A 25647-nucleotide genomic window follows, 5' to 3' on the forward strand; every position below is an offset into this window, starting at 1 on the left:
CCAACATACAGGCCAAGATGGACAAGCGAACCGGTAAGGTTCTCGAGGAGAACCCCAAGGTCGTCAAGTCCGGCGATGCCTGTCTGGTTGTCCTTGAGCCCACCAAGCCTCTGTGCGTGGAGCCGCTCCAGGACTTCCCCCCTCTGGGTCGATTCGCTGTCCGTGATATGAAGCAGACTGTGGCTGTCGGAATCATCAAGTCTGTTGTGAAGAAACAGGCTGCTGCAGGCAAGAAGAAGTGATTGATTACAGAACAGAACAATTATGTCAGTTGAGAGTTTCTTGGGGTTTGAACCTTGAGTTTCGGGGTCTTCGCCGTCTTGAGGATTCGGCTCCTCCACTACGCATCATTAGAGCATGGGTATGAGATTGCAGGTGGATCTTCTGCTCTTGAAATGATGCAAACTTCACATCGCACACGATACATCGGAGTTCCGTACTATCAACTCCAACGTCCATTCCAATCAGACTCTTAATTCCTTGGGAAAGGGAGCTGGTATTCACAGCCAGCGTGGGCTCTGCAGATGTATCGCTGTCCACCACAGGCAAGGTACCTGGTTCGGACTTCCATCGTAGCAAATCATGAATCCTGTGCGTGTGCCCATCACCTGCGGCGTCAGCCTGGACACCTAGCTCACGTTCAATCTTGCGATGATCGATGACCGCCATCTTCCCCGCGCGAAGCTTGCGAGAGGGGAATTTAGGTTGAGACGTAGGCGGTTTAGGAGCGGGTTCACCTATTTGGGACTCGCAGTCATGGGCGTTCATAGACACCTTAGAGCTTCGAAAAATATCGTCAATGGAGATCTGTTTTTTCGCAGCAACCTTGGCTATTGGCAGCCGCTCCCGCAAATCTGCTATGGCCACCGCCACCTTTCTTTCGTCGCCGAGCCACTCATCATACTCAGAGGAGATTCCAAGCTTCTTAGAGTGCCTTCGGAAGTCTGCAAGGCAGGCATTAAAATGGGGAGGGTGCCGCAGGATGAAGTCCAGCCGAGACCAGTAGGAAAGTTGACAGTGGTGGCAGTAATAGTGTCCTTCCAAATAATGCCGGGCCAGGTCTTCCTTCGATCCCCGGAACAAACAGCATTCACATCTGGTTTCGTTCTGAGTGTACCGGGAACCGTCAAACGTGGGCTCAAGCACGTCACCTCTCAGATAGCTTACACTGCAGTCGGGCATGTGAGTTGCCATCTCGTCTGACAATAGGAACTTACCGCAGAGGCAAACATAGAAGTCACCAGTGGCGATCATCCTTTGAGTGAATTAAGACAAATTCCGGTGATGAGAAGGCTCGCGTTGGCGTTATTCTGGTGAGAGTGTATGCGTACTGTAGTGTGTCTAGTGGTGCCATGCTTCGCACTCCTACCTGGTTCACCGGATAATATGCTGGGTGGCATGCAGAAGCTTATGATGGGTGATGCCATCTTCAAGTTCCGCATGCACGCGCCACAGGAGGACACTGATGACATCTTAAAGCAAATGGACGGCCTCAAACGAATAATAGACAGTGAGATGCTTGCCAACGCTGATGATTACGCCAACCAGAAGCAGCGAATTCTTGAAGACCACGAAGCAGGCATCGATATGGTGATCCGATCTGGCACTGACATCCTTCTGGGCTCAGTCCCAAATTCAATCACTTCAGCCGTACAGGACGCTGTGCAAGAGGCCACGTTGTGATGTGTTATCGTTCTTCAGATGTTACGATTACCTTCTTTCAGTTGTTGGGCTGAAGTGGCAACGGAGGAAGCTTTATTGCCTGTGGAGGGCTTGTTGACAGACGAGGAAAAGCTGAAGAAGATGGCTGGCGACATCTCATGGCGCATCAACAGACGAAAATCGGACTTGAAAATGCGCCGCCCTGAGTTAGTGGACGTGTTGAAGGACGATCCAGCCAGCGTTCCCTTCGCCAACCAAGCTCTGCCGCGTGCTAAGAAGCTGGAAGGTGATCCTGACATTTGCCAGTCCCCAATACGCAAAATGCCAGAGTCTCTGAAGGAGTTTGAGTGGTACTCTGACAAGGAGTATGAGACGTCGCACACGCTAGTCGTGTTCTTTTACGGTGTGCCAGGTGATGTTGCCAAGCGCATGCTTGCACGCGAGATGATGTGGTCCCAGTTCCCTGAGGTCCCATTCTATTTTGTGTACGGCATGCCTTATTACATGCCTGACATAAATCATACCTCCAGCGAGAATGACCTCGAGAAGGAACGCCAAGAGGCCGCGAGCCTCATACTCAAGAAGGAAAAGCGGCTGTACGGAGACAGCGTCATAGGCGACTTCCCAGACCGTTATAATAATCTGCCAGCCAAGACGCTGTTCATGTTAACGGAGGGAGCGGATCTTTGTCCGGATCAGCGGTTCCTGGCTAAGCATGACATTGACAACATTACCAATTACTCAGTGCTCATTCCTCGTCTGGAGAAGCTGATTTCTGCGAAGAAGACCTCCAATTGGTACCTAGGCTCTAAATATTTCAACATGCCTACCATCAGGGATCCGGCTCACAAGAATTACGAATCTCTCGAGCAGTATCCGTACAAAACCTTCGTCACCTATTGTGGAGGTCCCTTCTACGTCCTCTCCATGGACCTATGTAAGCGATTGGCGGATCTTAAAGTGTATCCATTTCTTATGCCCAAGAACGAAGATGCCTTCGTGGGTCACCTGGTCAACTTGGTTGGAGGCGAGCCAAGTTCCATTCTCAACGGATTTCCTTTAACGACCTATGTCCAGAAGGAATATGGGTCAAAGATCTTCGTAGACATTCCCTGTCAAATGCTCATGTCTTTGCACTCCATCAAGACCGACAATCAGCTTCGAGCGCTATGGAACCACTTCAAAGGCTGCAAGGAAAAGCAGGTCGTGGACTACTCTGACAAGAAAAGCCTTGACTACTGGCGAGCCATGGAGAAGACTTATAAGAAGATGGCGAAGTCGAAGGGACTAACTGAGGCTGCCGCTGCAGTCGAGTAGCCTGGTGTCAAGCGGAGGTCTCTCGTGTCAAGTGCGAGTATTCGGTACTAGTTTCTTTAGGTGTTTAACATACAATCGCATCACCTTCAATGCTTCAGACCTGTTACACTAGTTTCTTTAAGCAGACGTGTTCCATTGTCAACATACAACCGCATTCCAATCATCTCCTTCAATGCTTCAGAGAAAATCGTCTTCCACGACAGCATGCCAGCAAGGTTTACGTAGCTTCACGAACTCGACCTCCATTACATCGCATTTCGATCATCTCCTTCAACGTTTTTAGAGATAATCGGCATCCACGATTTCCAAAGATCGCTTGCATCTACAACGGTCGTAGCTGCCTCAGAAGATCGCTTACATCCGGGAGCATCTTCACCTGCAGAGTGGAGTGTAGTAGGGTTGGTCCCGCATACACCTCAAACGCTGCCTTCGCATTGTACACCATACTTAATGCCACATTCCCTAAGAACAGAGTTCCAAGAAGAATAGCCCAGCGGTTAGCCTGCGCGTCAATTACGATCTGAGGAGTCGGACGTCTGACCTCGAACCACTGAAAGACAGCCTCAGGCCCCACAGCTAAACACCCCATCATTGAGAGCTGCACATACCTAAACAGCGAAGAGAAAATTATCCAGAAAGGCGCAGGCTTGAACTCCATTGGCACCATCTGAATGCCGGGCAGAGCTTGCGTCAGCAAACTCGCCAGCTTTCGGTAGGCGCCATTGAATTGTCAGTTCTGGCAGAATAGGACAGTGATTCGGTTGGGAGGGGTTCCTATAGGGATTGAATTTTGCGGCGTGAAGAGGTAGTTTGTGTTCAGAAGCTTGGAGGTGTCGAGGTCGTTTGAAATGATGGCCATGACGACCAACGACGCCGTCAGAACTGCGAGAGAGGTCCACTGACGACTCTCCATTGAAATGCCAAATTCAAACACAACTCAAATCATGAAACATACGCCGTGGGACATTCATCCATCAAACAGTTGCCGTTCATTCGCAGGCAAAATATCTGAATTTTAAAGGGTGTGGGCAGCAGATGACCACTGAACGGCCACATAGAGCCGCTGCCAAGTCGAAACTTCGCATGCTTGAACCTGGAGAGGTTTCAAACTACGACTCTGTCGATGTTGAAACCTCCTCAGATCCGGGCGCCCAGCCAGCAGACGTGGACAGGCTTGAGCCAGGGGAAGTGGAGAATGACGACTCTTCAGATTCTAGTTTGCCCGACATATTGGATGCTCCACCAGGGGTTGTGTACGACCATCACGATGGACATGTTACGGTGCATCATGTACCAAGTAATAGCCGAGTGAGAGTGAAACAGGTGTCTTATTTAGCTGCACATGTTCGAAGCAGAATACGGCTCTCCTGAGGAAACTCTGAAGTATGCTTCCAAGATTCTTAGCTGCCTACAGAAGGCTTCGTGGAAAGAAGGTCTGGTCCTCCCCCCGCCAATTCCCAAACCCCCGAGTGAGAGTCCCTTCTTTTCGTTCTCGTACCGGGATGATGATAGGTACCGGTCCATCGTCGAGGCCGTAAGTGGGCTTGTGCATGTGTTGGCATCTCAGTATGGGTACCGCAATGGTAGGTGCCTGTTGGGGTATTGATCCAGTTAGGTTGGCCACCGACGTCGCCGCTCGGCTCGTGGGGACCATAGAGCCCGAGATGATGGACGACCTTTTCTCCGTGCTGACACCGTCGGAGCCAGGTCTGACTGTGCTGACGCCGCCGAAAGCTCCCCTTGACTACCTTCTCGACGACGGACGCAAACGTCGACGAAAGCCTCAGGAACATGACAAGTATAAACGGAGGCGACTGGGGTTGAAGGAATCGATCCCAGACGAGATCGAAGAGGGGGAAATTTCTGACGACAGCCAATCTAGCAATGATCGTCGGCGTCACCCTCCTCCCTGCTGGGACGTCTCCCTCCCAGCTCATCCATCTCCGATGCCATTTGTCTATCCCCCTCCTGCCAGGCCGCCATTTCCGATTCATCCAGTTATCAACCTGCCTCCTGTTCTACCGCCGCCTCCTTTGCCGTCCGTATCGTACAGTCCCTTCATCGTAACACCCCCCCCTCCACCACCAGACGCTATATCCGAGTCTCCCTTGCAGCGGGCAGCGGATGTGACTGAACTTTCTGACATCTCAGAGACCTCAGACGATGAAACCGACGAGTTGCCGTTGCTGAGGCCTGTGTCAGACTGTCGAGAACAGAGCACCTTTTGTGAGTGAAGGATTTGTTGCAATTTGCGAAATGGAACATCGTCGTGACGACTTCAGTGATGATTCAGATTCACCGGTGTTGCGAGGTTTCCATACATTAGATCAGGAGTCTTCCTATTCCTCTGATGATGCCCGAAGGTGCTACTATAATTACGTCGACACTCCAGCTGGTGTGCCTGAGTCCGAGTCCGAGTCATCAGATCTCGACCTCGACGAGCTCGCTATTGAGCCGGTGAAGGCCACGCCACGAGTTTTTTGCTTTCATCCACACACCCTAAATCCAGAGGTAGAGTTTAGACGAAGACTCCATTTACCAGCCAACTTCTTCACCGCCAGAGAACAAACAGCGAGAGCGAGACCCTGGTTGCTATCAAAGCCTGCTTGCCTTAAAAGGTTTCCTAAGCTGGGTTCCACCTTTACTACGGTGTCCTCCACGAGACAGGGGCCTATCACCTCCTTGTCCCTCTCACCCAGCGAACCTGAGAGGCGGATCGCCAACCTCTTCCAAACCCGGCTGCTAGAAACCAATCCGCAAGTTATCGAGGCCCAGGTGCTCCCTCTGGCACCTTTATGGTTGGATGTGCATCTGGCTTTGCAGTCCCTGTACTCCATGGAGGAGCAGGCTGAGAATTATGCCAACGCAGTGCTGTCCGCTGCATACGCCCTGCAACTTGCTGTAGGACGACACATCACTCCTACCCCACGAAGCGTAGCGTGTTTGTGCGAGCTGGGTGAGACCTCGGAACAGGTGAGGGTGGCTGTGCCAATAGGTCACATGGGGAACGCTGTCTTCTATAAGACCTTGCTGCCGTACTTACACCTGCTAACAGCTCAAGGGGCAACCTCCTCAGCGTTCTTTGTGGCGAAGTTACTTTACATGACCTCTTACTCTGAGGATCAGGATCCTCTCCATATGCTGACTCATCTCGCGAAGCTTGCGGTGTCCTCTGGCGAGGTTCTGCATTTCTTGGCTCTCAATGACAACTTCGGACTGGCCGCGACTCCTTCGCGACTTGACATATACCACCCCTGTTGGGCCCTTGCAATGGCCGTGCTGGCTGAGGCCCACCCAGAATCCTTCATCTCGAGATTTCTCGATGTTTCAGACTGTGAAGCTGTGCAGTCCTTTTGTGGCGATTCGGGATCGAGTCCCTTTTGCGGCACTGCGTTTCACACAAGGAATTTAACGTTGGCAGAGCTACTGCTGGTGCGGTTCGCGTTGCTTTTTCCCGCGGGATATGAAGCCCTATGCCAATCAAAGGGAGTTACAGCGACAAATGCTTGGTGGATGTACATCCCAAGCCGCCCTGAGGAGACCATCTTGATTGAGTGCTTCCTTGAAGGGCTGCCAAACCAGACGCTCCGCTTGCACCATGTCAACCTGATGCTTGAGGCACTTCCCTGCCGCCGACAGCTCTATCGTAACCTGTCAGACCGGACTCCACCGCACGCCTCCTTGTTGACATCCCTGTCTAAAGGAATTCGTATCTCAGAGTTTCGGCGGTCTTGGGTGTTACCGGACTGCCTCCTTGAACCCGGAGCTTCACTGAAAATGAAGTGGCAGGCGCTGTTGGCCCACATACACCCAGAAAGCAACCCACTCGTAGTTTTCTTCTGGACAATTATACCGTGGGCTCAACTTGACACTCGGGGTCCTGTACTGAGCGTGTCACGAGTGATGAGCAGGATACGATTGCAGATGAAAAAGATTTTCTTTTTAAACGGGTGGAAGTGAAAATTCATTAGTTGCGTGTTCCTAGCGTGGAAGTGAAGAAGATCCATTGGTTTCTGAAGGGATCATTATTCGACATCGCAACCGATCAGTAGTTTAAGTTTCTCGTTTTAAGTTTCTCATTCTAGCGCATACTATGTACAAACTTCTCATCATGTCGTAAGCAGATTGATCAGTGCAGCGGACATCTGACCACACATCAACGCTTCCGTGTCGGGGATGAACTCACACTTGGGGTGGTGGGTGGTCTCCCCAGTGGCCGAATCGACGTGATAGGGGTAGAGACATAGGTGTCCATGAGGAAGAGCTTGGTTGTGGTTGGATATGAAGGCAGACAGGTTCTTCTCCGCGATCTCCCTAACTTTCCGTACGCAGTGGTAGGAGTTGGGATCAGCGAATTCAGGGTAGTTCCTGCCGCAATGTTCCGTCCAGAGGGAGCGACGGAAGAAGGAAACCTCTCCGTGAGGCAATGCTGTGTGGGGTCCATTCTCGACGGCACGATGATTCGGTTCCCACATGCCACACGCAATCTCCGAGTCTCGATGACCGTTCATAGACCGTTCATTGATGTTCGCCGACCCAATGAGGACGTATTCATCGTCGACGATTATCATCTTGGAATGGACGTAGATCTGGTGACGACGATTACGAATAGCGTCTGAAAGTTTCAGGGAGATAGTGGTCGGTGGAGGCGCATTGCTCGCGTCGCGATTCCCAACGAAGAAGAACATCAGGTAGTCGAATGGATGCGCATTGAGCCCCTGACCCTTGATGGCCTTTGCGATGCGTGTATACATCATCCTTACAGTTTGGAACTGGAAGTGCAGAATCTCCTGTGTGGCAGCCGACTCCGGAACGCCTTCTGGGAATAGAGGGAGGAGACAGTAAGCAGTGAATGGCTCAGACTTCTCAATCTTCGACTCTATTTTGCGGCAGATGGCGTCGGGGATCAGATTGAAACAGAGCGTACCCCTCAAGGACTCTTCCACCCAGTACTGAGCCGACCCGATAAAGTACTGGTTCTCCAAGTAGATGTGGCTCTTCGCGCGTTCGATCTGGTAGAGGTAGGCCGCTTGGATGCTGCGATCGACAGCCAATTCAGGCGTTCGGAACATGTTCATGTAGGGCTTGTTCGTCATCTTCGCACTCGCCGCATCGATAGACCGGAAGACTTGGCAACTCCAATCGCCAGCTCGGCAGTTCTCCTTCTCAACCAGCACCCCATCTAGGGCAGCGATGACGCGTCTGGGTCGCAGATCAGGTTGCTGCTGCTTGGCTCTCTCTACGTAGTTCTGCAGCAAGTCCCAGGCAGCAGGTCCAACGACACGCCCGTGGATATCATGCCATGGTTCGCGGGGCCCGGTTTCAACAGTAGCGTCAGGCAGACATCCGTTGTAGAAGTCGTGAGCATGCTCGTTTCCAAGGGTGCCGAAGAGTTGGTGGTCAGCCCAGTCATATCGGCCCCCAGTAATGTCAATTCCACCGAAGTAGGCCATCAATGTACGTTTAGAGGTGTGGGTAGGGGCGTCCAAGCAAACTACCTTCTGATGGTGCGTGAAGAGGAATGACACTGCAGCACAATCTAATCCCTCGGAGGCGTTGATGTAGGGTCTGTGCGAAAGACGGCACTCAACTCTCGTATCTCGGAAGTAGTTCATAGTGTGCTCATCTTTGGTACCCATGACCCCATCAATCCCCATAAAGCCTCCGGAAGTGCCGTCGTCCCACAGCATCAACTGCACCGTGCAGCCTTCCTCAGCCTTGCGGACGAGCATCTCGCCGACGGTTTCCTGCTTTCCAACCCGGACCAGATTGATGTCAGTGTCCACCGACCACCCCACGATAAAAATGAAGTGCTGTGCCTGGTTGATCGACTCGTACAAGTCCATCCAACACCGGTGGCTCTGGTAAGGACCACTGGGGGTCATGACCGTGTCAAGGCTGCCGGGACGCACGTCAGCGTCCTGGTAGAGGCGAATGTCGTTGCCTACAACTGATGGGAAGTAGGTCAGCGGGACCTCAGGGTTGTCGTTCGTGTTGGATGGGTGCATGGACGTGAAGTTCAACCCGACTTGCAGCTCTCCCACGCGATGCCGAGCCTTGCCGTGAGCGAGTTTCAGCGCGACACCGTCGATGGAACCATCGTTGGCCAGAAGTTTTGCCAACGGGATCTTGCACCGACCGATAATGTCGAAGATCGCGCCCGAAGCAAAATCATCGTCTAGGACCTCGAAAACGATGTTGGTGGCAGGCTTATCCGAGTCAACTGTGATGTCAATCAAGGCGGGATGATCCTCTTTGAACTCGGGGTGGTGATTATTAGCCACCGTTCGCGTCTGCGCGATGCACCAGGATTTCCCACCCTGCTCCACGGAGACCTTCACGAAAGGATCAGCCTTACCACAGCAAGCGTCAGCGTAACCACATGCGCAGAAGTAGCATGAGGCCATCTGGAAGGCGTTGTACAGCATACCACCTTGGTTCTCCTCATGATGGTAGCGGAGATGCTTGCATTTCTTAATGCGGATGTGAAGAAGGCCAAACAGTCGAAGGGTGGTCATTACTGGCGATTATTCCTCATTCAGCGTCTAGTGTGGGGAGAGGTGGGGAGAGTCCAAGCGCTGACAGGTGTGGTCTGCGCATGCCATAAATGGAACTCACCAACGGACACTAATGGGCATCTGAAAGTGTTTCGAGTGATGATCCCACTACAGTCTAAAATATCGACTCATCCCACGAGTATGTGAATGAATGTGTTATATTAACAGCCCATAACCTAATGCGTCTGATAACTGACCTCTGCATGTAGGGTTCAATTCCCACTCAGGTTTGGCCAGGCGGGAGCTGTCGGGCTATAGATGACTACCCCCTGGGAAGTTCTTTATGGCCACAGCCATAACGAGAAAACGCGATGGAGTCTAGTTGATCCCCTAGCAAGGAGTCTCATACATGGACAAGTTCCTCATAGACCATCCCCACTGGCTGTAAACAACTACCCCCTGGGAAGTTCTTCATGGATAACTACCCCCTGGCAAGTTCTTCATGGACAACTACCCCCAGAAGAATTTTTTATGACCTGGGAAGGTTTAGTTTGGACCTTACTCAAGCGATAGGATGCGGTGACACCTACCTCAAGAACGTGAGAAAGCTCCGCACTGAGATGAAGTCACTGCAGTGATGCGGGAAGGCTGCCCCTAGGGCATTCACTATGAAGGCACTGCAGTGATGCGGGAAGGCTGCCCCTATGGCCTTCACTTTGAAAGTGATGCGGGAAGGCTGCCCCTATGGCCTTCACTTTGAAAGTGCTGCAGTGATGCGGGAAGGCTGCCCCTATGGCCTTCGCTTTGAAGGCACTGCAGTGGTTCGCGTCTTGGAGGGATGGGAATTCATAGACCCAATAGCCTTATGCTGTGACGTATCCTGTTTCGATGGATCGTGCAATAGGAAAGTGGACTGTGTGGTCAATCGAACACGACTATGGTGGATTGACCATACTGGTCACATTTACCGAGATCGTTATGGAGCTACGTACTACGTGGCCGAATGATGTACTCCCATTCCCAAACCTCGGGTTCTGCGGTTGTTTCGTTCGTGCCACTGGGAGTACGTCGCTTTGACGGATCCGGCTTCTTACGTCGCCACTTAACGTGGTGGACGACATACTGAGCTAGGTGATAGGCTTCCCAACAAAGGAAGGCGGCAGCCGTGGAACAGAGGTGGTGCATCCCCTACCCCTCTATTCTATGAGATCGTTGGTCGAGACATCTATGCACGAAACGCCGAAATCCCAAGTCAGACTCGGGCCCACCACAACCCGCGGATGGTTAAAAAGAAAGATGGGGGCTGGAGGGTCTGCATAGACTTCCGCAATGTTAACGACGTCACCGTCCCTGACCCCTTACCCCGGATCCTCATCCGCGAGGTTCGGCAGTCCCGCTACTTCGTAGCGCTCGACCTTCGTGCAGGCTATTGGCAAGTAAGGATGGAGCCCGACAGCATTCCGTACACGGCTTTCCGGTGTACGGGTGGTTGGATATTCAATCATGCGTCAGATAATCAATCATGGAGGCTCCGCAGAACAATGGCTAGGCTCTGGTAGTGAGCCCGATGAAGTGGAGATGGTGCATCATATCTAGGGGATAGGAGCTGTATTTCCATCCCCACTCGCGATTTTTAGCACGCTAGACTCATTGTCGAGATTCCCTCCTCAATAAGGATGTTGCCACAGAAATTGTCCGAGATTCCCTCCTCAATAAAGATGTTGGATATTCCCTCCTCAATAATGTTATTGTCTGAGATTCCCTCCTCAATAACGATGTTGGAGATTCCCTCCTCAATAAGGATGTTATGTGAGATTCCCTCCTCAATAAGCATGTTGGGAATTCCCTCCTCAATAATGTTATTGGAGGAAATTCCCTCCTCAATAATGTTATTGTCTGAGATTCCCTCCTCAATAATGATGTTGTCAATTCCCTCCTCAATAAGGATGTTATCAGAGATTCCCTCCTCAATAATGATATTGACCATTCCCTTTTCAATAAGGATGTTATCAGAGATTCCCTCCTCAATAAGGATGTCGACAATTCCCTCCTCAATAAGGATGTTATCAGAGATTCTCCCTCCTCAATAAGGATGTCGACAATTCCCTCCTCAATAAGGATGTTATTGTCTGAGATTCCCTCCTCAATAAGAATGTTGTCGATTCCCTCCTCAATAAGGATGTTATCAGAGATTCCCTCCTCAATAAGGATGTCGACAATTCCCTCCTCAATAAGGATGTTATCCGAGATTCCCTCCTCAATAATGCAGTTGTCACACATTCCATGCTAGCGCCCAAGCAGTATGAAGGTCCGTCTCTCGGACCTAGTTCGCGATTCAACGCGTTTAGGCTGACAAGTTCAGTCAAACTTGATTGGGTCAGTTTCGGGCCAATGACTTCCAGACGCAACAAGCGAGAAAGCAGGCAGGAATCACGATAGGCAGCTCGCGACTGATCCTCAACGACCTTGACAACAATGCACTCTCTGGCTACTATCCACTCCCTGTGGTGGTATTAATTGAAACCCAACGGCAAGGACTTCCAGAAACCCTTTGCAGGATAAGTGTGTACGGTTGAGAATGCCAAAAGACAGAGTATGAACGATCCAACATCATTTTCAATTCTGACCATGAAAAGGAAACGACGCCGACTGAATATAGAATAGAGTCTCATGGCAACGACACTCAAAGACGTCAATATTTATCATACGCTGTATTCCATCTTGTGAATTTATGCAGGCTTTCTTACTTGAAATCTGGCTGAGGATTGCCGCATCTTAATGTGACGTGTTAGTGATTTGACGATAATCCGGAAGCTGATATTGTTTATTAATCCGTAAACATTGTTTAAATTTAATCTCGCGCTTTGAATAAATCCGTTAGCGTGGTTTGTCGGTTCTCTTTGGGTTCATCTTTGCGCCTTTTCGCGTGAGAGACCACGTTACCGAAGGCAAACGGCCGTTTTTTTGGCTGTGGATTCAGTGGTTCGGCCTTTGGTATTGGTTTGTTGTTGACAGCTTCGATGGCGGATTTGAGAGCTTCACGGTCCTCAAATAGTCGTTGGTACGTCTCTGAAGAGGGTTCAGGTGACAGTGCAGCCTGCAATCTGTCAAAGATTACAGAGGCGTATGCAGCTACTGCGAGGTCCAGCTCTACGCTGTGTGTCTCGCTAGCAACAGCCTCAGAGGGTCGGAAGTCGTCATTGCAGCCCCATCTGTCTTCTGTTGGCGTCGGAGTGGACAAAACTATGGATGGTTGTGGAGAGTCACGCTTCTTCCCGAACTGCCGTTGAGTGTTGGGTCTCTTGTCCTCACTGACCGCGTGGTTAAGACGAGAGGGATTCACGCCTGTGTTGATCAGCGTTCGAGGATCGATGACGCCAGCTACGACGTCCTTAAGAAAGCTGCCAGAACGCCACCTTGCAGGAGACCCAACGACAGCATCCCCGCCGTCGATTTCTTCCCGATTGCGCACTAACAACTCGCCATCCACCACCCAATGAGCTTGATAGACAAGCTTCGCTCTAAAGTACGAAGCACAGACAGCGTCGTAGTCAGCTGGTAGCTTCATTCTCCACTTGTCATCTCGAGGCAGATTGCGGAGGACAGCAGCGAGGTCTCGGTAGCGGTGTATGAGTTTAAACGCGTGGGATGGCCCTACTCCCTTCAGTCTTGTGGTCGTGTAGTCGCATCCACAGAGCACGCAGGCATCGGTTATCATTTCTGGTGTGAAGGTGCTTAGGAAAGCCAAATCACGAGGGACGCCTTCGGGTGCAGTTGGCCACTGTGCCGTCGAGAACTCCACCCCGTATCCTAGGGCGTTCACCTTGAACAGGGATCGTGGGCAACCATAAGCAATGAGATCGGAGTCTTCGGATATGGCAGCACTCAGTTGCCCTTGCCTCACCATGAATGCCAACTGAGCGTCAGCCTCATAAGGCGCCACCATCCAGGCGATATGCCGGGCGTTTAGGGCATCAGTCACCTGGGCGCGCATTTCAGACGTGATGCGAACGCACTGGACCAGCTTGGAGTAAGTCGTCTTGTCATACAGGTCTTTCCCACTTGCAACAAGCCTTCCTACGTCTCGGTGAGCCTCCTCTCGCTTGACCTTGCGATCGAGTTCTTCCTCTTTTTTTGCTGGTAGACTCGCTCCGTCGAAGACCACCAACGGTGTGGCACCTGCACGTTGAACGCCTCTCACCATCTTCATGAAGAAATCCACGTACTTTGTCGTATGTTGTTGTTTGTAGAGTTCAACCGCGCAAGCACTGACGCCTCTGTGGAGCCAGCACATTGCATCAATTCCAACGGTCTCACCTGCGAAGATGGTGAGTGAGACCTCACGAAGGTAAGGCCTCAGATATTTGTGGAGGTTGATGATGCCCATTGTGAATTCAGGGCGGTGACACAATATCTAAAGCAAACTTAAAAGTTCAGGTCGCATACATGTCGCAAAAAGTGAAAAGGCTTCACTTGCCTTCAAACTTCGTAGAGTTTCTCGAACGCAGAAGAGCTGGAGAACCCGAATCAGCTGGAGCTTGATGTTTCGGAATACTGAGGAGAGTAAACAGCATTGGTGACTGACGAAGAGGTGAAAGAGACATCTGATGCGAATTCGCTCGTAGAGGCGAAAGAGACATCAGATGAAGTGTACTCGGAGGATGACTCAGTATATCGCGGGGAGTAGGCTTGGTTCTGGGCGGCAATCATCTGCAACGACATCGACGCATCCTGAAAAGACTCAAACGTCAAGGAATCAAACCAGTAGTGGTACACCCTCCAAAAGAGTACTGCAGCGACCAGTGCCACAGGAACCGAACAGAGCACAAGAACAGCGTACTGGTTCATGGACGGCAACACAGAGTGGCAAAGACCCTTAGCAGTGGTATCCGAAAGCGCGGTTCCCAGATACTGGCAATTGAAATGCTCAAGGGAAGCGCGGGACTCCACCATGAGATCATCCATCATTTTGATGGTGAGATCGTTGAGGAACCAATCAATCTGGGACTTGGTCAACACGTAGTTCTCGTTGAGATCCTCCCCCATCGACTGCCATCTTGGAGCCAGGAATCGATGCACGTCGTTAAAGGTGCAAGGGCCAGAGGTGGGGCACGCGAGCGGCTTCACTACGGAAGTAGCGTCGAATGCGATCTCGCGGAACATGAACTTCTGCAGGTCAATCAACTTGCTCGCCGTTTCAATCCATTTCGCCTTGGTTACAGCGTCGCAACTCGCCTCTCCGACCTGGGTGCAGTCATATATCTCGATGGCTTCGATGTCAGCCCGATCTGACGTCTCATCGAGCATCAGAAGGGTGGTGTCAGTGGTCGCAGTATCTTCAGTGGTCGCAGTATCTTCAGTGGTCGCAGTATCTTCAGTAGGTGTAGTGGGCTCTTCACTAGATGACGTGGTATCTTCAGTGACTTGCAGACGGCGAGTGATCGGACACTGAAAGCCTAAACCGCTCAAATGCTTCGTACATATCGGCCTGCTAGGCGAAAACCCATTCAGGAACTCCACCATCTTATCCTCCGACCTGGCTGTGAACGTAATACCAGAGAGACACAAAGTCCCCATGTTGACAGTGCTTCTGCCCATGCCCATAACTCCGCAAAACAGCTGAAGAGGCTGGTCGAATATAGCAGGGAAGACGTACTCATAATCTGGCAGGGTAGTGCTTGTCATCTGCTCAGCTACAGGTCCTCCGTTGTTGAGAGCCATCGTGGCCTTTGAGAGGTCGTTGAAAAGAACTTGGATCATCTGTGCCATCAACCGTTTCGATTCGAGGTCCAGCACATCCTTAACCTGCTGTTCTAGCAGTACCTTCGTCTTCTCAATAGTAACTCCAACGTCCTCCACTTTTCTTCTAAGCCCCAAGGTGGCTGCTACATCTCCGTCGCCAGTAGAGACAAGACAGGTGTCTAGGACCCCTCGCATATCGGTTGCGCCAGAGAGAAGCATGTCCTCTCCCAGTAGCTCAACACGCCCGTCACGGATGATGTCATCCTCGATGATCGTGCAGGCGTCAGACCCTACTCGAGCAATTATTAAGCTGATCGAACCTGTGAGAGCCAACACAGCAAGTGCAGCGAGGCTTACGAACGTCAGCGCCTTAGAGAGCTTGAAAGCTCTTCGAGTTACGGCATCACCGGCAGTGAGCTTGTTCTTCCTGATCTTCAACATGACGACAACTAGCCAAACTGCAAGCACTCCCACTACTAGAAGCAGTCCTTGACCCACGAGGCCAAGGGCTAAAAGTGAGAAGATCACTCCGTTGCCCGCTCCTAGCCCCGCGTCCAACGTGCCAGTGATGTGTGCAATGCTAGCTCCAACATCGGAAATCGCTCCTAACCCTGTCGTCGCAACTTCGTATCCGAGGGCAAGGAGCTTCGATGACGGGCCCAGAAGAGACGCTATATTCTTTGTCATGAGGTCGATTCCGGATGAAGTCGTGTCCGAGAGGATCCAAGCATACTCGTTAATCTTGGAGTCAGCTAGTGTGCTCATCGAGAATTGAATCGGATACTTGGGAGTGATGGCAGTGGAGGTATCCGCAGTAAGCGAAGTCACCTCAGCCACAATTACCCTTTCATTCTGGAGGAGGTCGTTGTAGTGGATGCTTGAATCGATGAGCCCAACCTCCATCTTTTTAAATTCCCCTTCAATTAACTGCTTCAGAGGGTTATCTTCACCTGGCTTCAGTTCTCCTCCCAGATGCTGAAGTTCGGTAAATTGAGTTTGAGTACCCTTCCAATCGAGGACGACATCAGTGGATTCATTGTTGAGGAGTCCATCAGTTCCAAAAAATTGCCCATTGAGGGTTAACCAGGTGTCGCAGGTTGCAGCAACTTGACCTGCCATAGCGTTGGACGCATAAACAACGCTGGCAATGCTCAAACCAAGTACCGCTGGTACCAGTAATAGCAATGTGAACAATCCCCAGCTCCAGCTCTGCCTTTTGGTAAACGCCGAAACGGCTTGACGCTTGCTAGGTTTGCAGCAGCCCATCTTGGCGTAGAGCTTGTTGGGTTCTCGTGGATTCGACGCAAAGCAGCAGTGAACGCATGACATCAGGCTGACCAAAACCATAAGTACAAGCAAAGCTACCAGACCCCAGTGCGCTCTAAGGTACTCGCCGACAGATCCTGAGCCGTCAAGCACCTTCACGAGCTTGTCAACTGTGCCTCGGTCCTGAGTCGCGTACAAGCCCTGGTCAGCGTGCATGGAGTAGAAGCCACTATCGTTGTACATGAACGAGCGGGAACCCTTAGATGCAGCAGAGCACCAAGTGTTAACTTTGCTGTCTAAGAGAGGCTTGTAAGACGAGTAGTCCCCATCCTCATGCACTGGCCAGGGAGACATACGTGTGAATGCTATAAATGTCAGCATTTCTCTCAAATTGCACCCCACAATGCATGAGATGTCTATACTGACTTACGCACTGCGATTACTCGGTTTCTTTGTAGATTTCAAATCAGGTCTTGACATCCACTGCTTTCAACTCGACGACTTTCACCGATTTGGACTCAATTCTGAGACTCATCCTTGAAAATCCAGCGGCAAGGAGAACCGACAGAAGCGAAGTCGCCAGTCCCAGCTGGTAGACCTTTTTGGATAGCACTCTACTGGATCTCGCGTATAAAAGTAGAACAAACACTGGTTCCCCTGCAAATCCCAACCCCAAGAAGCGTCGTCTGGGAATGGAAAACTTCAAGATACGCATCTGTATATTCAGCATACCTTCCTCACTGTGAACCAATAAACTGAAAGCTTCAGAAGGGTAAACCCCAAAGTTATACTCGCAATAGGGAATCCAAATAACCGAAGGAACTGCCAATCCAATGTCATACCCATTGAAAAGTACATAACTGATGTAGGAATCAAACTGATAGCCTCAACCAAAGGCCAGCTTCCGATCGAGTACATGCCGTAAATAGCACCCAGAAAGTAGCAACAAAACTCTCGATCAAGGAACCCCCCCAAGTGTACGGCACAAGCCACCGCTAACGGTATCGTTGGGTGTGATGCCCTGAATGTGAACATCATCGACTACTCACCACCGGACTCGCTCCCAGCTGAATCCTAACCACCGCACCACGAGCCATCCAACGCCTATCAGCAGACCCATGAAGTTGGAAGGGCGTGTATGCGATCCCCCCTCGAACACCACAGGCCACATTGAAAATACGAGCCCAACTGTGATATCCTGCACCAAGAGGGTCATCCAGAACGGCACGCTGGAAATATGCTCCAACTCCTGTGACTTGTCAATTATCACGGAACTCGGCGTAGTACATAGCATCAAAGACAGGATGATGGCCTCGCTGAAGGAGCCGTGGAAGGAAAGCGAGTAGCATATAGCCGCAAATACGAAGCCAACCATTGGAAGGCAACACCGAGAAGCAAGTCCCCAGGGAAACGTGCCGAGAGACCTTAGAATGGAACCGATGTAGAAGCCATTGCTCATCAAGACGAATGGGCTGCCGAGGCGTCCAAGGGTGTGGATCAGGGTTGGATTTTGGATCAGTCCCAGGCCGTCAGGGCCCACAAGAGATCCCAGCAACATCACCAGACAAAAGTCGGGTATCTCCAGAAGATGGCATACTGCGCACGCAGTCAGGCAGGCCGCGAGCATAAGGAACACCTCAAACAGCAGCTGCTCGTGGAAAAGTACCTTTGACGCTTCGTGAGGGCGGCTAAGGACATACTCATTCCGGTCCTCGTCTCGATACATCAGAGGGACCTTGTCCTTCTCTAAACCCAGATGCATCATACGGTCATTAGGCCCTGAATCGTCGACTTCGTGATGCTGAGCTACATCCGGTGCAACATCCGGTGCAATCTGGGTTTTGTCATCAGGGACACCCATAATATCAGCCACCATATGCTCTAGCATCTTATCTGGTGCAACCACCGATAGCTGAAGCTCACCAAACAGGCGCGTGCCATCATCAGGGCTCCACGACACTGACACGAAGCCTGAATTCTCAATCTCAGGAGTGGTAGCACACACAGCCAACCTCCCCTGACGACCAAGAAAGCTGGCCTTGACCCCGACTCTATCAGCAGAGTCGGACCCTTGTGTGAAGAAAATCTTTGAATGCCGAGTGACAAATACGCCTGAGCCCAGCAAGCATAACTCATCTCCTCCGGTGGTTCTGAGATCCGCAGCCTCTAGGCCTTCACGGGCAATCGCTGTTAGGTCTACTGTCGGAGGCGGATAGAAGTAGACTGGCCTCGATACTTCAGCGCCATCTGTAGACAACGAATACCATCCCGCAGTAAGACGAGGCATAGTCATATTGAACACAGCTCCTCCAAAGTCGTTTTCGTACATGAATGTCGCTTCCACTGCTTTTCCGGATTGAGAAGCCTCAAAGGCCCTCAGAGAGAAAGTCCGTTCCATATCCCCAGCCGTTGCACCATGAACAGTGATGTGGGTCGGAGTGAGCGCTTCAGCCAGCATACAGTCGGGCCACACGGACTGGATGTAGACGACGTTTGATGATGCAAGCGTCCAGAAAATCGAACTACGCATGCACCGGAAATGCTGGAAAAGCTACGACGAGTTACGAACACATCTATCTACGGGCTAGCATACCCTTTTTGCGCTTAGAAAGGACTTGGTCGATAGGGTGCTGGTCTGTCCGCGTGTTTTCTTGAGGTTTGGCGGCGTGCGGCCAAAGGAAGGCCACCTTTGCAGAGAGAAGAGATGCTGTAGCTTGACGTGTCAAGTGCCAGGAGTACTTCAACAGTAGAGACTGCCAGCGAGGAAGTAGTCTTCGTTCCAAGATAAATGGGCTCACCGTGAACTGATTGTCGTGCCACTTGATGGACCTGCCATTGTAGGTGGCTCTCACTGGAACCGCAGTCATCCTTACCCGTTGGCAATAGATCACTGTTGCCGGAGGGGTTGGTTTTGTCTGGCTCTCTCGGTCAGACGTTTCCGTGACAGGACCGTGTGATTGGCAGTCCGCCTCGTCGTCCTCTGACATCTGCAGAAATGCCTTCATATCTTTCAAGAACTGTGACGAGAAGTTGAAGTGCAGCACTCCATTCACTTGCACTTGGCACTCCACCAGATAGATGCAAGGGGATTTCACTTTGATGGGCAGATCCAAGGAGTTCCCACTGCTACCACGGAGTAGGGTTCGAATCCGAGCTCGCAAATGCAACCAATGTGCTTTGTCCGTCATCCCTTCCATTCCCTCCTGCAACGGGAATTCAGTCCGCATGAAATGCCTGTATAGACAGGCTAAGCCACCCACTGATCGGCAGCATCAGAAAGGGGAGACGGCAGTGATTCAAGTTGCATGGTGCCCACGTCGACTGCGATCTCGCGGCTGGCTGTACTGTCGAACTTATAGGTCCATGAAACTGCTTATGAGCGCCCTGCTCCCCACTTGCAAGTCCATCCGACAGCGCTCTCGCGAAGTAGGCATTCGTCACACCTTCAAGAAGACAGACGGAGTATGACTTCACCCGAACCTCTACTCGCATCGTTTTGAAAACGGACGATGTGGTGGCTGGTTCTGGCAGTAGACAATTCTCGAAGCGCACCATCCTAATAGAGGCATCAGCGCCACAAACCTGCACCAGGGAAAGTAGGTCCTGGCAGGTCACTGGGTTCACCGCCATGTTAAGCGCCGCGACACCTCCGTCCGCAAGCAGGGTGAAGCTGGACTCGGTCTTTGTGAGCTCCAGTGTTAGAGTCGTCTCTTCGTTTGTCCACATAATCTCGTCCTTCGGGTCGGCAACAACGTAAAGACGCAGGCCACCCAACTGAATAGGATCGGAGAAACAGGCTATTCGGCCTACAGTGACGGTGCAAACGAGAGATCCCGGCCTCACGCTGACCCCCAGAACCACCATGTGGAGTCCTAACCCCAGCTGCAACCCTCGACGATCCTGTCGACCTTCTCGGGGAACCTGGAACCCAGATACCAGTTCCCGCTGCCATGAGCGGGATTCCAGGCGGTTCACTGATGGGGACTCCTCAGGGAAGCACTGGACTACTGGAGCGTAGTGCTCCAGCAGGCTGATCACGTCGACATCACCAGATGAGGGGTAACATTCCAGATAGAAGCAGTTAACGCGGAAGTCACCCAACGTCACTGTCAGCTCTACAATCGGTTTCTGCGCTGGCGTTTTCGAAGGAAGCCTGGTCTTCAGAGCCCGCAACAAGTACAAGATTCCAATCTCGTGCAGCGGGGAATGATACAGTCGGAGCTGCTCTATTTCCAACTCACAACTCCACTTCGTGCCTCTCTCCGCTCGGAAACAGACACCCGAGGCCGTCAGGGCCAGCGTTGTGAAGTCCGAAACGTCACCCAACTTATTAATCGGGGATGTCTGCCGACGAAACCCGCGATAGGGCTCCAGGTCTCCGAACTTGTAGGAAATCACGCAGTCGGAATGCTTGGTGATCCTACATACCGTTGGGTTGGACGACACCTCTACCACAAAAGACGACAGGTCAGTCAAGGTGTTCAGAATGTGCAAATGCCCCCGTGTAAGCACTAGCGTCATGTGATTTGGGGGACCTGAGCACATATCTGCCACTCCAAGACCAGATATCAGCTCGCTGCCTGAAGCAACAAGACCTTCCGCCGTCGAGAGCTCCCCACACCCCAGGTCTACGAACTCGATGGTCACCGATGTCTGTATTGCGGATTGCGTGACTTCCAGTGCTTCTACGAGGCATACCGGAGCTGCTTCGGCCGATAGGGTGCACTCCCGGATGTGGGCGTACCCAACGTCGAGGGACTGGTGGTAATGAAGGTCCAGTACGACGCCTTTGTATCTTTCGACAAGGCTAAGCTCCACTAATACCTCGGCCAGCTTCACATCCAACGTATCCCAGACCATTTCCTGGTCCTGTGCACACAGAAGAGAAAGACAGTCACGTAGGACTGGAAGTGGGGTCCAAGTGGACCACGGCACAGCCTGGGCTACACACAGGGAGCCGCAGTAGATGATGCCAGAACGGCCTTCCATGACGAAGCGAAAATCCGACGCTTCAACGAACAGCTCTCTTGGATCGGTGACATCTCGGAGGTCAAAGGAGGAATGTGCGGAATCGAAGGAAGAGGTCTCGTCTCGAAGCCTCTCATCTGTCACCCGACATCGAAGATCGAGATGGGCAGTGGTTGCTTCAGGATTCACCTGCAGTTCCATACGCGAACCCCCCAACTCCATTATCACGATGCCCAGATACAACGTTACATCTACGCCAGTATCGTTTTCCGCCTTGATGGATCCCAGAGAGTAGATGCACCATGCAGGTCCCTCTCCCAGTGGAGGATCCAACACGTACAGTTCCCAAGGAATGACCGCCGCGGATAAACCAGAGTAGCTCTTCAAGACCTCCCACATTGCAGCTACCTCCTCAGAGTCCCCCATCACCGTCAAGCTTTTCCATTGGGTCCGTACTTGCCGAAGACATGTTAGTATGGGCACCTCATGAGCGCTGCATCGCATATATTCGTCTTGCTCACATCAACGGCACTTCCTGTGTGTTCTCGGTCTTTGCCGCGTCGGTGCTACACACAACTTCCCATTCGGAGGCCTGCAGCAGGCTGTTACCGGCAATAGATAGGGTCAGCTGGGCCGCCATAAACCGTAGCTGCCCCCCGTCGTCCCACCACAGTGGCCATTTTTCCATCACGGTGTCCTGGATCTCCAGCGTGAACTCCGTACTGAACCGCAGAGTAAGATGGCGGGCCACAGCGAACTTAAACGAGCATCGATCGCGGTCTGTATGTCGTTCGGATACGTAAATGGCGCATGTACTGCGTTGGTAGTAATCGGCGAAGATGGTTGTAAGCGCGGAGTTGTAGGCTGAGGTGGAGGCCATCGCGGCTAGGGGACTAGCGTCCATGGTGACCCTATCGACGGTCATTCCCAAGTCGAGGCTGTTGCTGGGCAAGATCCCAATCAACCCGCTAAATTCCGCCGCCAACACTCTCTCGCAGCCGTCATTCCAAGGGTAGAGTCGACCCATCTCTGACGTTACAACTGTAGCTTCGTAGTTCTGCCGAAGGACTACGTCCAACTCCAAACGCGCGCTGTGATCGGTCCAGCTCGTAAGCTCCAGATCCGACTTTGCCGCCAACAGGGGTATCGTAACAACCACCTGCCGAGCTTGAACCACCACATCGTAAACCGGGTCAACCTGGTGCCTGAAATCGACTTCTGCGTCCTCAGAGCAGGGCACTCGACAGCACTCAGCCGGCGGTTTGAGGAACCATGTTGGGGTCTTCCGAGGTTCGCTCAAAGAAGGTAGTTCCAGTCCGCGGGATTCTAGTTTGGCAGCTTTTATTGGGCGGTACGCCGAGCAGAGCAGGAGAATCCAGAACATCAGACAGTCTGGACGAATGAGAATGTCAAGTCGATCACAGTCCAATGCCATATGAGTGTAGGTCACGAAGATCTGCTCTTTCAACACGGACCCGAATTGAAGGGTGAAATGAATGCGCGGACAGCTACAGAATTCTCGATTCGCTGGTTGCGCCAGCGAGCTCCAAAGACTGCTCGACACCACTGAACGAATCTCCGAGCACATAACGACCCTCTCAACTTCGCCTGTCGCGCAAACGTCCCACTCACCAGCGTCCTGCGGGTTGCCGTCCATAGAAACCTGATGGCGCCACGGCTTCGAATGCATCTCGAAGCGAGTCTTAGATGGGCCTCCCTCAATGACAAGAGAGGTGGGGTGCGTGCACTCCGTCAGAACCAACCTCCAGCTCTGGATACCCAGACCGATGTTGAAGGGCAACGGGGCATTCAACGACGATTTTGCCGATCCTGGCGTCTTTCGAGGGAGACAGGCGAGTGCAGTGTAGTACATGATCCCCAGCTGCACCAACCACATCAACGACACCTGGGCCCCCACATGACCCAGGTCGAAATGGAGCTCTTCCATCTCTATTGTCGTGGCGACTGACGATCCTCTGAAGAGGAAATGATACATGGCCACCCCAGAACTGGCTCCTGGAAACCGCAGTGTAATCGGTTCCAATGTAGGGTGCCGTATCAGAAGGACGACCTCGTCAGCGAGAACTACCGCACCCAAAGACAATGGTCCATTAAGCACTCCCTGCAGCCTGACATGGCGGCAGGAGAGTGTGACAGTCACTTCCGGCAAGCATGGACGACTCAGAGTAGACGCCGGAGCTAGAATCTTCAGACGCATGACGGGGTCCTTGAAACGCAGGGGCAGCACACTTAACAGCCCCGTCATAACGTAACACCACATCACGAGCATCCAGCTTACTGGACCTTTACCCCTAGATAATAAGCGGTGAATCGGAACGGAGAGCTCTCTTTGCAGTTCCAAGACGACAATCTGAGGGCCCTTATCCCACGCAAGGCCCAGTTTTCTGCAGCGGACGGCTAGAGGCAGCAGGACTTGGAGCCCCACGAATCCCAAGAGAACAATTACTAGTAGCATTTTGATGAAATCCGTCATACACACGTCGCTCATCCTCTGTGCGCTTACACAGAGTGGGAAGCATTCAGGTTCCACACAGACACCGAAGTGGAGTTAAAGGTTAGAGAGTTCGAGCAGTTTCTGACATCAGTAGAAGAGGATCTGGCAGTGGCGGCGTTGCAGAGGATTATAGGTTCATTGAATGGGCTCCAATCCACCATGGAAGTCACTCAGAGGGAGCTGTGCAAGCGTGTTGGGAAGGACGTCATCGATTGGGATGAGATGAAATGCATCCGAAAGAAGCCAAAGAAACGACGCGAAAGAAAAAAGAAGGTTAGATTCTTTTGATTCCACATATGTGGAAACCTTATCTTGATACCATCACAGCCTCCACATCTCCTGGAATTGATCACCAGTAGACAACCCCTGTAGCACAATTCGAATCACATTCGGGTTCTCCAGAGCTGCTTGCACCCTTTCCTTGTCGCCGAGTTGTTTGTTGATGGAGGTCTCGTTTGCATGAGTTCCCTCGGTGACCATAACACTGACTTCATGGGAGGAGGGCAAAAGCCAAAGCAGTTGTACTCGAATCATAAGCCCTATGATCGTCGCCTGGGAGCAGTGTGGGATCGTAGGCGTGAATCGGACCGTGATGTGTTGGCCTTGTATGTCGACCAGAGACTCCTTGACGACAAACAGCTGCTCCAGCGTAAGGGACGTGTGTTCAGGATCTCTCAACGACCTAATCATGCTGAATACTTCCTGAGTTGTCACGGTGGGGCCTGTACAACTGGGCTTCATATCGCGCAAACACAAGTAGGTTTGTAGAAGTGTCCTCGAAGGCTTGATAAACGGTTCTACGGCTTCTGCAGTGGATTCAGTTTCATCCACACTCTTTGATGTGGATGTCAGTCCCCAAAACGCAGCGAACGCAGCCTCAGACGGCCACACTACCTGACCCTCCTCAACTGTGGGTCGATTACAGCTGCGCACAGCGAACGGCTCATAGGCAGGCCTTTCACGGGTCACACGGCAAATCACAGGCTCCGGATTCTCCATCGGCCTATGAATCCGGAATATTTCGAATGTTTCGGAAAGTGTCAAAGAGGACGAGGACGCGTCCTCGCTTCCAAAGCGACGAGGAGATCATCGACGATGCTCGTCACGTTGGACCGATTTCCACGATTACAGATCTGGAGCCAGAGGCTGCAGGATCTCATGGAGCCCAAACGAAGTGGGTGCCTAACCTGCTGCCTGCAGAAGAAAATCCCACTGTGGTGCAGTCCACCAAAGTAGATTTCCTTTCCAAGTACGCCACAGTCATCGACCTGACGGTTGAGTCCCCCCTTGGAAGTCCAGTGACTGAATTGTCCTCTGACGACTCGGAAGGGGCGGAAGAGGCGGCAAGCACAATAACTGCCATAGCGGAAGCGTTGCATGCAATGGATTCCCGAATTATCACGCTGGAGGAGGAGCTGGCAGCCAGAGAGGCGGGGTTAATGAGTTTGCAGAGCTTGTCAACCTGAAATACGTGTCACGAATCTACAGATGGAGAAGGCTGTGTCAGATCGGATAGAGAAGATGGAGAAGGTTGTCTCCGTGGTCAGCAGTCATTCTGAGCGAAATACCGCAATTGGATCTGAGGATGCCTCGATATGACTACGAGACCTATGACCGCTACGACAGCTACGACAGCTACGACACATACAAACGTCGACCCAGACGATTCACAGATGATAG

The 25647-nt window shown here is 51.9% G+C and overlaps 13 protein-coding genes across 23 annotated transcripts; 5 read left to right on the top strand and 8 right to left on the bottom strand.

Annotated features, from left to right (window-relative positions):
• Positions 1-242, top strand: KVP18_004034 (uncharacterized protein; the record flags this gene model as incomplete). 2 transcript variants are annotated; one of them, XM_067956274.1, is made up of 1 exon in its annotated part: positions 1-242. In XM_067956274.1, a coding segment is annotated over one exon (242 nt), but the record flags the coding sequence as incomplete, so codon positions are not given. The 2 variants fall into 2 exon arrangements, with proteins under 2 accessions (XP_067810921.1, XP_067810922.1); XM_067956275.1 differs by having other exon boundaries at positions 18-242.
• Positions 243-267: 25 nt separating this feature from the next.
• On the bottom strand, positions 268-1254 carry KVP18_004038 (uncharacterized protein; the record flags this gene model as incomplete). Its single annotated transcript, XM_067956286.1, has 1 exon — positions 268-1254. The coding sequence occupies one exon, from the start codon at positions 1252-1254 to the stop codon at positions 268-270; it is 987 nt and encodes a 328-aa protein (XP_067810933.1).
• A 69-nt stretch (positions 1255-1323) lies between these two features.
• On the top strand, positions 1324-2979 carry KVP18_004039 (uncharacterized protein; the record flags this gene model as incomplete). 3 transcript variants are annotated; one of them, XM_067956288.1, is made up of 2 exons in its annotated part: positions 1324-1679; positions 1725-2979. In XM_067956288.1, 2 exons carry the CDS (start codon positions 1324-1326, stop codon positions 2977-2979), a joined length of 1611 nt encoding a protein of 536 aa, XP_067810935.1. The 3 variants fall into 3 exon arrangements, with proteins under 3 accessions (XP_067810935.1, XP_067810936.1, XP_067810934.1); XM_067956289.1 differs by lacking the exon at positions 1725-2979 and having other exon boundaries at positions 1387-1683; XM_067956287.1 differs by lacking the exon at positions 1324-1679 and having other exon boundaries at positions 1702-2979.
• A 322-nt stretch (positions 2980-3301) lies between these two features.
• On the bottom strand, positions 3302-3646 carry KVP18_004040 (uncharacterized protein; the record flags this gene model as incomplete). The annotated part of the gene is made up of 1 exon (XM_067956293.1): positions 3302-3646. The coding sequence occupies one exon, from the start codon at positions 3644-3646 to the stop codon at positions 3302-3304; it is 345 nt and encodes a 114-aa protein (XP_067810937.1).
• A 675-nt stretch (positions 3647-4321) lies between these two features.
• KVP18_004036 (uncharacterized protein) lies at positions 4322-6939 on the top strand (the record flags this gene model as incomplete). 3 transcript variants are annotated; one of them, XM_067956282.1, is made up of 3 exons in its annotated part: positions 4322-4562; positions 4591-5205; positions 5273-6939. In XM_067956282.1, 3 exons carry the CDS (start codon positions 4322-4324, stop codon positions 6937-6939), a joined length of 2523 nt encoding a protein of 840 aa, XP_067810929.1. The 3 variants fall into 3 exon arrangements, with proteins under 3 accessions (XP_067810929.1, XP_067810928.1, XP_067810930.1); XM_067956281.1 differs by lacking the exon at positions 5273-6939 and having other exon boundaries at positions 4591-5213; XM_067956283.1 differs by lacking the exons at positions 4322-4562; positions 4591-5205 and having other exon boundaries at positions 5236-6939.
• A 149-nt stretch (positions 6940-7088) lies between these two features.
• On the bottom strand, positions 7089-9497 carry KVP18_004041 (uncharacterized protein; the record flags this gene model as incomplete). The annotated part of the gene is made up of 1 exon (XM_067956294.1): positions 7089-9497. The coding sequence occupies one exon, from the start codon at positions 9495-9497 to the stop codon at positions 7089-7091; it is 2409 nt and encodes an 802-aa protein (XP_067810938.1).
• Positions 9498-11109: 1612 nt separating this feature from the next.
• On the bottom strand, positions 11110-11463 carry KVP18_005124 (uncharacterized protein; the record flags this gene model as incomplete). Its single annotated transcript, XM_067949487.1, has 1 exon — positions 11110-11463. The coding sequence occupies one exon, from the start codon at positions 11461-11463 to the stop codon at positions 11110-11112; it is 354 nt and encodes a 117-aa protein (XP_067810940.1).
• An 864-nt stretch (positions 11464-12327) lies between these two features.
• On the bottom strand, positions 12328-13863 carry KVP18_004033 (uncharacterized protein; the record flags this gene model as incomplete). The annotated part of the gene is made up of 1 exon (XM_067956273.1): positions 12328-13863. The coding sequence occupies one exon, from the start codon at positions 13861-13863 to the stop codon at positions 12328-12330; it is 1536 nt and encodes a 511-aa protein (XP_067810920.1).
• Positions 13864-14003: 140 nt separating this feature from the next.
• KVP18_004037 (uncharacterized protein) lies at positions 14004-16865 on the bottom strand (the record flags this gene model as incomplete). 2 transcript variants are annotated; one of them, XM_067956284.1, is made up of 1 exon in its annotated part: positions 14004-16865. In XM_067956284.1, the coding sequence occupies one exon, from the start codon at positions 16863-16865 to the stop codon at positions 14004-14006; it is 2862 nt and encodes a 953-aa protein (XP_067810931.1). The 2 variants fall into 2 exon arrangements, with proteins under 2 accessions (XP_067810931.1, XP_067810932.1); XM_067956285.1 differs by having other exon boundaries at positions 14004-16838.
• Positions 16866-16950: 85 nt separating this feature from the next.
• KVP18_004035 (uncharacterized protein) lies at positions 16951-23718 on the bottom strand (the record flags this gene model as incomplete). 5 transcript variants are annotated; one of them, XM_067956279.1, is made up of 7 exons in its annotated part: positions 16951-17199; positions 17226-17505; positions 17534-18960; positions 19283-19718; positions 19745-19853; positions 19880-21945; positions 21974-23718. In XM_067956279.1, 7 exons carry the CDS (start codon positions 23716-23718, stop codon positions 16951-16953), a joined length of 6312 nt encoding a protein of 2103 aa, XP_067810926.1. The 5 variants fall into 5 exon arrangements, with proteins under 5 accessions (XP_067810926.1, XP_067810923.1, XP_067810927.1 ...); XM_067956276.1 differs by lacking the exons at positions 16951-17199; positions 17226-17505; positions 19283-19718; ... (1 more) ...; positions 19880-21945; positions 21974-23718 and having other exon boundaries at positions 17530-18942; XM_067956280.1 differs by lacking the exons at positions 16951-17199; positions 17226-17505; positions 17534-18960; ... (1 more) ...; positions 19880-21945; positions 21974-23718 and having other exon boundaries at positions 19058-19672.
• Positions 23719-23932: 214 nt separating this feature from the next.
• KVP18_005125 (uncharacterized protein) lies at positions 23933-24255 on the top strand (the record flags this gene model as incomplete). Its single annotated transcript, XM_067949489.1, has 2 exons — positions 23933-23981; positions 24008-24255. 2 exons carry the CDS (start codon positions 23933-23935, stop codon positions 24253-24255), a joined length of 297 nt encoding a protein of 98 aa, XP_067810941.1.
• A 33-nt stretch (positions 24256-24288) lies between these two features.
• Positions 24289-24966, bottom strand: KVP18_004032 (uncharacterized protein; the record flags this gene model as incomplete). Its single annotated transcript, XM_067956272.1, has 1 exon — positions 24289-24966. One exon carries the CDS (start codon positions 24964-24966, stop codon positions 24289-24291), a length of 678 nt encoding a protein of 225 aa, XP_067810919.1.
• A 26-nt stretch (positions 24967-24992) lies between these two features.
• KVP18_004042 (uncharacterized protein) lies at positions 24993-25433 on the top strand (the record flags this gene model as incomplete). Its single annotated transcript, XM_067956295.1, has 1 exon — positions 24993-25433. The coding sequence occupies one exon, from the start codon at positions 24993-24995 to the stop codon at positions 25431-25433; it is 441 nt and encodes a 146-aa protein (XP_067810939.1).
• Between the last annotated feature and the right edge of the window lie 214 nt (positions 25434-25647).

Source organism: the organism of the source record quoted next, assembly GCF_019968955.1.
Source record: "MAG: Porospora cf. gigantea A chromosome Unknown PgA_NODE_257_length_25647_cov_329.253, whole genome shotgun sequence".
NCBI classification, from domain to species: domain Eukaryota; phylum Apicomplexa; class Conoidasida; order Eugregarinorida; family Porosporidae; genus Porospora; species Porospora cf. gigantea A.